At 44.0% G+C, this 8,162-nt stretch overlaps 2 protein-coding genes across 2 annotated transcripts in view; one reads left to right on the forward strand and one right to left on the reverse strand.

Moving 5' to 3' along the window:
- Positions 1–2,928, forward strand: part of SARC_08709 (hypothetical protein) — a 4,107-nt gene extending 1,179 nt beyond the window's left edge. The window contains exons 2-6 of the mRNA XM_014297298.1: positions 553–734; positions 960–1,089; positions 1,768–1,871; positions 2,006–2,230; positions 2,489–2,928. Of these exons, the coding sequence (XP_014152773.1) occupies positions 553–734; positions 960–1,089; positions 1,768–1,871; positions 2,006–2,230; positions 2,489–2,672 (825 nt within the window). The 3' untranslated portion in view covers positions 2,673–2,928. The remainder of the gene's footprint in view (positions 1–552; positions 735–959; positions 1,090–1,767; positions 1,872–2,005; positions 2,231–2,488) is intronic.
- Positions 2,929–4,100: 1,172 nt separating this feature from the next.
- On the reverse strand, positions 4,101–5,628 carry SARC_08710 (hypothetical protein). Its single transcript, XM_014297299.1, has one exon. It carries the CDS (start codon positions 5,443–5,445, stop codon positions 4,717–4,719), a length of 729 nt encoding a protein of 242 aa, XP_014152774.1. The 5' UTR covers positions 5,446–5,628; the 3' UTR covers positions 4,101–4,716.
- Between the last annotated feature and the right edge of the window lie 2,534 nt (positions 5,629–8,162).

The raw sequence follows: 8,162 nt of genomic DNA on the forward strand, positions 1-8,162 counted from the left end.
ACACACACACACAACACACACACACACACACACACACACACACACACACACACACCTACTATATATATATATATATATAGTAACCTTTGCACTTCAATGGATGCATTCAGGACCGGAATGATATGTTGTAATCGGAATGATCTGTTGCAGGTGTAGATTTACATCGAAATATTCGTTTGTGTCGCATTGAAGTTACTAGTTGTTCTCGTATAATATTCTTCTTGTGTATTCTGGTTACTGAACTTATTTGCGGTTGTTTTATTATGCTTTAGGGAAGCATGCAGCTTTGTTATCCAGTTCCATGTACGTCTGATTTTGTATTCTTTATTATCGCCAGTCTATTTCATGGGTTTGAGTTGAAATTTCATGGCATTCGTGGCCCCTCACTCACTTCATTTCTTGTCTTGCTTGCAATAGGCGGCCAACCGCGTGCGTGTACTCACTCCATCAACTAAACATATTGTAGTCGGTGCTGCGTGTGCTCTACGAACGCGCATATTTTTAACCGCTACCGCATGTTTTGGTATATTATCTTGACTATGAACTCCATAGGCCCATAAAGAGGTATCAGAGGCGTTGGTGGACACAGAGATGGTGTTGTTTGTGATTCCTACACCATTCTTCCGCAGCTTCCTGGTCGCAAACCGAACGCTGTTCCCCGTAGACGTGCCGCTTGTGCTGTGCTCAAAGGGTATTGAGAACGACTCTCTCGACACACCGTACGAGATCGCAAGGTGAGTGGTCAGCAGTTGTATCTTTTAGTTGCTATGGTTGTCTTATAGTTGTCATGGTTACGTTGCAGTTGTCATGGTTTCATTTATTAGTCCTGACTTGAATTAATCACCGTAAATGTCTATGTCCAAAGGAGATTTGATATATCAGGTGCAGAGTGTCAAGTGTAAAATCGGCGCATTGCACAGCAGACTCACACACAACCACGTGTCTCCTATCGCTCGCAGTGAAGAGCTGCCTGGTAAGTACCTACGGAACCTGGCCTGCATTTCCGGACCGTCTTTTGCCCTGGAAGTGGCCCAGAACCAGCCCACCAGTGTCACCTGCGCAGCTGTGCGCGAGGAGATTGCCCTGACGGTGAGTAACACACTCAACGCATGCGCCGCTAACGCCAGCGCTAGTTGTTAGTCGTGCGAAGTGCTGTGAACATATCACAAAATGTGCATTAGTATCTCTCTAGATATAAAGCTGCGGCGGTACACGTAGTGCATGGAACTATCGCACTCTGTCTGACTAATGTTGTCTCATGAGGTGTACATGACAGGATCACTCACCACCTCACCTTGCCTTACTTCTCTCGTGTGCATGTAAGTATCACTCACCACCTCACCTTACCTTACTTGTCTCTCGTGTGCATGTAAGTATCACTCACCACCTCACCCTGCCTTACATCTCTCTCGTGTGCATGTAAGTATCAATCACCACCTCACCTTACCTTACTTGTCTCTCATGTACATGTAAGTATCACTCACCACCTCACCTTGCCTTACTTCTCTCTCGTGTGCATGTAAGTATCACCCACCACTCCACCTTACCTTACTTGTTTCGTGTACATGTAAGTATCACTCACCACCTCGCCTTACCTTACTTGTCTCTCGTGTGCATGTAAGTATCACTCACCACCTCGCCTTACCTTACTTGTCTCTCGTGTGCATGTAAGTATCACTCACCACCTCGCCTTATCTTACTTGTCTCTCGTGTGCATGTAAGTATCACTCACCACCTCGCCTTATCTTACTTGTCTCTCGTGTGCAGGTACAACACTACTTAAGTGACATCATGTTCCGCGTGTACGTGGGCGATGACATCATTGGTGCCGAGTTGGCGGGTGCGGTCAAGAACGTACTGGCCATTGCATGGTATGCGCATCACTGTTGCTGTAGTCACGTTGCATTATCGCTTGTACGTCCTATCCTGGCGTCTAATCCATAAGAAGGGTTTTTTTCTTGTGGTCTTCTTCCACTAACCATCTGTCCGTCGTCTCCCGTATCAGCGGTGCGAGTGATGGCTTTGGCTTCGGTTACGATGCACGTGCTGCACTCATCACGCGTGGCCTGGCTGAGCTTAGACGTCTTGTGGTCGCCAAGGGAGGCAAGGAGAGCACGCTCATGGGACTAGCGGGTGTGGGTGATCTGGTGCTGACGTGCACAGGCACTCTGTCGCGTAACTACCAGACCGGCAAGGCTTTAGCTGAGGGCAAGTCTATAGACGATATCCGGTAAGTAGTGTGTGCACGCACGCATGTGGCTCCTGTGCATTGTTGTGGTCTCTATTCAACTGCAAGCTACCGCAATCAATTGCAAGCCATATGCCTGGTTATACGTATTTGCAATGTATTACTCGCCTCATTCGTTCAGTGACTGGGTCTGTCCGCTATAAGAACCTTGACCTTTCTGTATGTTCATTACCCGTCTGTATGTTTATTACAAGAACACCTTTCTGACACTCTGATGTATGCCGATGCTGGCCCCAACAGGAACAGTTCTAAGGCCATCGCAGAGGGAGTGTTCACGGCCAAGTCCATCTATCAGATGCAGGAGCGCACTAAGGTGGACATGCCCATCTGTGGCGCTGTGTACAAAGTCATTTACGAAGGCTGCAGCATCAAGGATGCTCTGCACACACTCCAGTCGCGTGAGCTCAAGAAGGAGGGCTACTAAATGATACATGGATATAGGCACATTGGGCGGGCGTGATGGTGTAGCTATGTAGTTAATTAAACAGCACGCGAGAATGACCATGCAATACGTTACGTAGTTTGTATTGCTAATGAATAATCTCATGATAATACATTACGTATGTTGTATTGCTAATAAATAAATTCATCGATAACAAACTGCAGTGCAATGCCGTCCCACCAATCTTTGGCCTTACTCGCCCTCTGACATTGACACATAAAGGTTGTGCAGTTTCCTGTACTTTGTTTGTTGGCACTTATTTGTATTGACAAATAAAGCTTGTGCAGTTTCCTGTACTTTGTTTGTTGGCTCTTATATGTATTGACACTTAAAGGTTGTGCAGTTTCCTGTACTTTGTTTGTTGGCACTCATTTGTATTGACACATAATTTTTTTCCATTCCCGTGTACTTTCTTTGTTGGCACTTATTTGCGTTGTCAAGAGTGGCATAGCTGACGAGGGCTATTTTGTGATATGCTTAAACGATTGTCAACAACATATACGCTAAGCGGAGCAATACACTTTTAGACGGCTCGCTTTGTACCACATTAAACGCTGCAGGCATGCATAGCCAACATACAAATGTGTGCTGACAGTGGTGTGTGTATTGATGATGTTATCTGCAGGTGTGTGTGTATTGATGTTATCTGCAGGTGTGTGTGTATTGATGATGTGTATTCGCAGGTATGTGTTGGTTGATATTGTGTATCTGCTGGTGTGTGTGTACTATATTGTGTATCTGAGCGTGTGTGTGTTAATTATGTAAATCTGCAGGTATGTATATATTGATGATGTGTCTGGAGGTGTGTGTGTATTAATGATGTGTATGTGCAGGTTTGTTTTGGTTGATGTTGCGTATCTGCAGGTGTGTGAGTGTTGATGATGTGCATCTGCAGATGTGTGTGTGGATGCTGTGCATCTGGAGGTTTGTACACACTGACAGTGATGTGCAATGATGGTATATATCGTGTTGTGAGTGGAATTTTGCGTCCATATACGGACTGCAGAAACTGGGCTTCTGTGTGTAATCGATCACCTGGACCAAAAGTAGTGCTATGTAAAGTTGTTCAATCCGTGGTTGCGCAAATTTTAAGTCTCCGAAATCGATGTAAAAGGTTCAGCGCCATTGCGCGTAACCTTTTGCAAATAGGATGGCGTGGACGTATGCAGATAGCTTCAAAAGACCTGCATGCAACCTGGTCATTGCCTACCAGTTGCTTACAGTGAAGAAACACATGCAAGTGCCTCCAAAATATCATTAGGCCATTCTTCAAGAATAAAGCTTTTGAACGACGTGTTGGTTTCATTTATTCGTGTTAGTTTACATGTGTACTGTCGTCAGTACCAGTACCATGTATAACCCAATTATGAAGAGTTGTCACGAGATGGACCCTATTTCCTCTGGAAGCACTGTCTGAGTCTTTCAGTGGAATACTTTCATCGCACCCTTCAACACAGAGATGCTGCATCTAGAACCATCTTGTCTATTAGCTCTATGGGGTAGTACACAACCCATACGTATACGTCTTCACAGACAAGTAAAAAAAACCAATACATAGGAACTTTTTTTTAGATTATACCTTGCAAACAAATGGGACATACGTTTCAGTGACTTAAACGGCGAATTTTCTGTGTCCCTCCGTTAGCCCGAATTAAAAGTTTATTCAGAGTTGTGTAGTGATATTTGGGTGACGTCTGCGTAAAAGTAAATGACACTTGTATGCTCCAATACCCTCGCATCGTCAACAACAGAATACTCGCACGACGGCTATAAAGGGATACTTGCACGTAAGCGACAAGAGATGCACTCAAGAGATTAGTCCCGCACCAGTAGATCTTCCATTCAGAACTTTAGACTTCAGATTGTAGAATCTAAATTAAAGCCAACGTAGCACACAAGCACCCAATAAGAGCATCTTCAGTTTTATTTAGTGTTATCTGCCAGTATTTCTACCGCTCACCCTGTACAATTTCGATCTACTATAAGATCATATCAAGTTAAGTATAACTGCTTGTCGAAGACCAATCTACTTGGCTACCTTGGCGGCACCCTCACGACCATCGTCCTCAGCCTTTCGCTTTAGAGGCTCTTCTGGCTCTAGGGGCGTTTGCAGGGCATCGGGATGTGCCTTTGCTTCCTCTTTCGCATCTGCCACGTTCTCCTTGCGTTCTTGTACTAAGGTATGCGCAGGTTCGGCAGCACCGTCAGCAGTTGGCTTGGCCTCGAGAGGCACCTCAGGCTCTAGAGGTGTCTGTAAGGCGTCGGGGTGTTTTTGTGCCTCTTCTACAGCGTCAGCTACATTTTCCTTGCGCTCTTGTACCAGAGTTTGATCAGCACTGGCAGGGGCATCGGCGGGTGCAGCGTCCGTTGAAGATTCGCTAGCCTTCGGGGCAGCCTCGTCAGCGTTGATAGGCTCTTCAGGGTCCAAAGGCGTCTGTAGTGCATCGGGGTTGTTGCGTGCTTCTTCCTTGGCGTCAGCTACGTTCTCCTTGCGTTCTTGTACCAGGGTCTGGGCTGAACTGTCGGCGGCAGCAGAGCTCGTGGCAGCGGCAGTGGCGGCCGTATCATCACCAGTGCTCACAGCTGAGACGTTTTGTGTCTCTCCGCTAGTGCCTGTGTTGTACATGTCTGAACCATCTCCATTACCAAGGGGAGTCTCTTCTTGCAGTGGTGTTTGTAGTACGTTGGGGTGCTCACGTGCCTCCTCCTTGGCATCCTGGACAACCTCTTTGATAACTTGCGCACGAGTGGTCATGATTGCGTTTATATATTGAGTGTACGGCGTTAAAGGTTAACTGATACGATCTAATCTTGGATAGTGTTCGATTGAAATGAATTCGCAAACGATCGCCCGCTTTATTATTTTGTATACGGCTACGTACTGTAAAAATAGCTCTCCGCGACGTGATCACACGAGAGAGGCCCAGAAAGTTTTCTCTATTGTATTCTGCACACAAAACTCGCAGTTTGAACTAATTTATTTTCTTCTCCGGTAGAGCGAAGTAGCATACCCTTCTAAAATAAATAAATCAGGCAGGCAGGAAGTCTACGACTCTACGGCTCGACCGTCTACGGTAGAGAGAATTCCCTGTATTTTAAAAAAAAAGTTTGTAGGCCCGTTGCCGACTTGCCGTTGGTCCGTTGGAGAGTTGGACTCTTTGCTTGAAGTGCGTTTTCACCGACCGTTGCAACAACATTTCCGTTTTGTTTTACGTATTTACAGCTGAGCAAGTGCAAATTGAGTCGCTATTTTATACTCAGTACTGCTGTCCGGCTTGTGGGACAGCCGGGCGGGATTCTTACGGTAATACGTTTTAAACCATTAAAATATACGACACAACGTCCAGTACTCCAGAGCCAGCGGCAGCCAGAGCAGCTGTTAAAATGATCGTCTCGAAAGTACGCAAAATACGCAAAAAGCCCCAAAACACGAGAAAAAGACCAAAAGCTGAAAATAAAAGGGCTGTTTTAATTTCAACCAATGAACATTCAGAAATAGAAACGGTTATTCTCCCGCGCGAAAGCCAACGGTTTAAAAAACGCAAATGAGAATACGGTACAAAGGAACTGGTATAAAATGTTATCGGAATGTGAGTGATGTGACATGAAGCAAACCGTTGGCCCGTTGGGTGCGAGTTGGGTCTGATTCCCATGACGGGCTGTAGCCAGTGAGAATGTCCTATAGATTCTTAATCAGTTTCGTATTCATATACTTCAATCTTATTGACTCCTATTGTAAGTCGGGTAAGACAGTGATAGCCGGCTTTATCTACTGTCTCATAATCTCATTTGCTTTCGAAAGAGTTTTCCAATAAATAAATAGTTCCTGTCTGCCTTCACGAAAGAAATAGATAGGTTTTGTCTGAACGCCACGCCAAGGATACGTGACCTATGAGCCAGTTTGTCACACCATCAATGATCAGAGGGGTATTCGAGAGGGTCTCTAATTTGTATACACACTGATTCTATGATGAACGGTCTCTCACACTCCCAGTCAGATCCAGCGTGGGCCAGGGAGTGGATCGGTACTCTCGATAGAATCGTTACTCCTGGTCTCTGCCCTCTGAGAGAGCCTCCTGGAATACCACACGCTTAACTGCAATCTTCGCCACTCATTGTGTCTGCAGTTTAGCACTACTCTGTATTCAGAGGTTTGTTCATTGGTCTACATACAACTCTCTTATAAGAACGACGAGATCATTAGCTATCGGGTAGTCATGGGCCGACCTTGTGGCTGAAAGTTCGAATGGGTGTCTGATACGCGCAAACGCGTTCTCTTGTCTCCGCATGCGTTACTGAGCGAAAGCAGATTTGCCGTGAGTACAAACTCGACCACGTATGTAACTCATGTGCTGGTGTATTCTACTTTTATACCTACAAAAGTGGTTGACTGTCAACAAGAACTGAGTTTTCACAATAGAGGGTGGCTCGTCGTGTGAGGCAGTCGTGGGCGGTGTGTTATATGTTTGAGACGTGTTTATTCTACAAAGACTTCACTTGTTTACTCTATTGAAAACTAGTTTTCCCAATCACAGTTCCCTTCCTGTCAACCTCACGACAAGCGAATATTTCGTGGCTCGATATCAATAAAACATATATTCTGCATAGTAAGAAGTGTAGAAATATGATCACTCATGAGGAAGCCGCGAGTTAAACATTCTCAATATATATTTGTCGCAGTGTGGAAATACACTATGCTACCTGCTAGTTTAGTTTGTGCTCAAGACAGTAGTAGTTGGTGAGAGTGTGCTTTAGTCATGTTGGCCACTCTCTGAAGATGCCCATGGGTATATGGCAGCTGGTTCACTTTAACATCGGATGCGGTTGCATTGAAAAAATTAAATAGATAGCTTTTTTGCCAATGTACTTGCATGTTGGTGTACTTTATTGACCGAAGAGCGTGTGCTGAGTTCTGTGCAATTGTTACACCATAAGTAGATGTGTATATAGATACTTTTGCATGAGACACAAGCGTATTTGCATGCATTTATGAACCATTCTGCAGAAATACGCGTCCATACTATCGAAGGCGAAAACGAATAAAAAAGGAGAAGGCTGCGTTTTAATTGAAGTGTGACATCTGTCTTGTTTATTGTACTATTAAGCCTATCTTAGAACGACAACGCCAGCTGTGAAGTACGTACGTCATAAAAATGTACAAATTATGTATATTCGTTTGGATATATATTTCTCTATATACGTATCTAATATTTTATATATAATGTATTTGTATGTATATTTATATGTATGTATATATATATTTGTGTGTGTATCTATATTGTATATAAATGTATGTACGTATGCATGTATGTACGTATTTTAGTATAAATACACTTTTGTATGTTTGTATATATAGATAGGTACATCACTTTTGTATGTATGTATATATATATATATATTTGTATATATTTATACATATACATATATATATATATATATGTTAACATGTGCGAAATTTATACTCTTACATAC

Source organism: Sphaeroforma arctica, assembly GCF_001186125.1.
Source record: "Sphaeroforma arctica JP610 unplaced genomic scaffold supercont1.811, whole genome shotgun sequence".
NCBI lineage: Eukaryota > Ichthyosporea > Ichthyophonida > Sphaeroforma > Sphaeroforma arctica.

Excerpts from the sequence above, each read along its gene's own strand:
- SARC_08710 (XM_014297299.1), bottom strand. The coding sequence starts at position 5,445 with ATGACCACTCGTGCGCAAGTTATCAAAGAGGTTGTCCAGGATGCCAAG.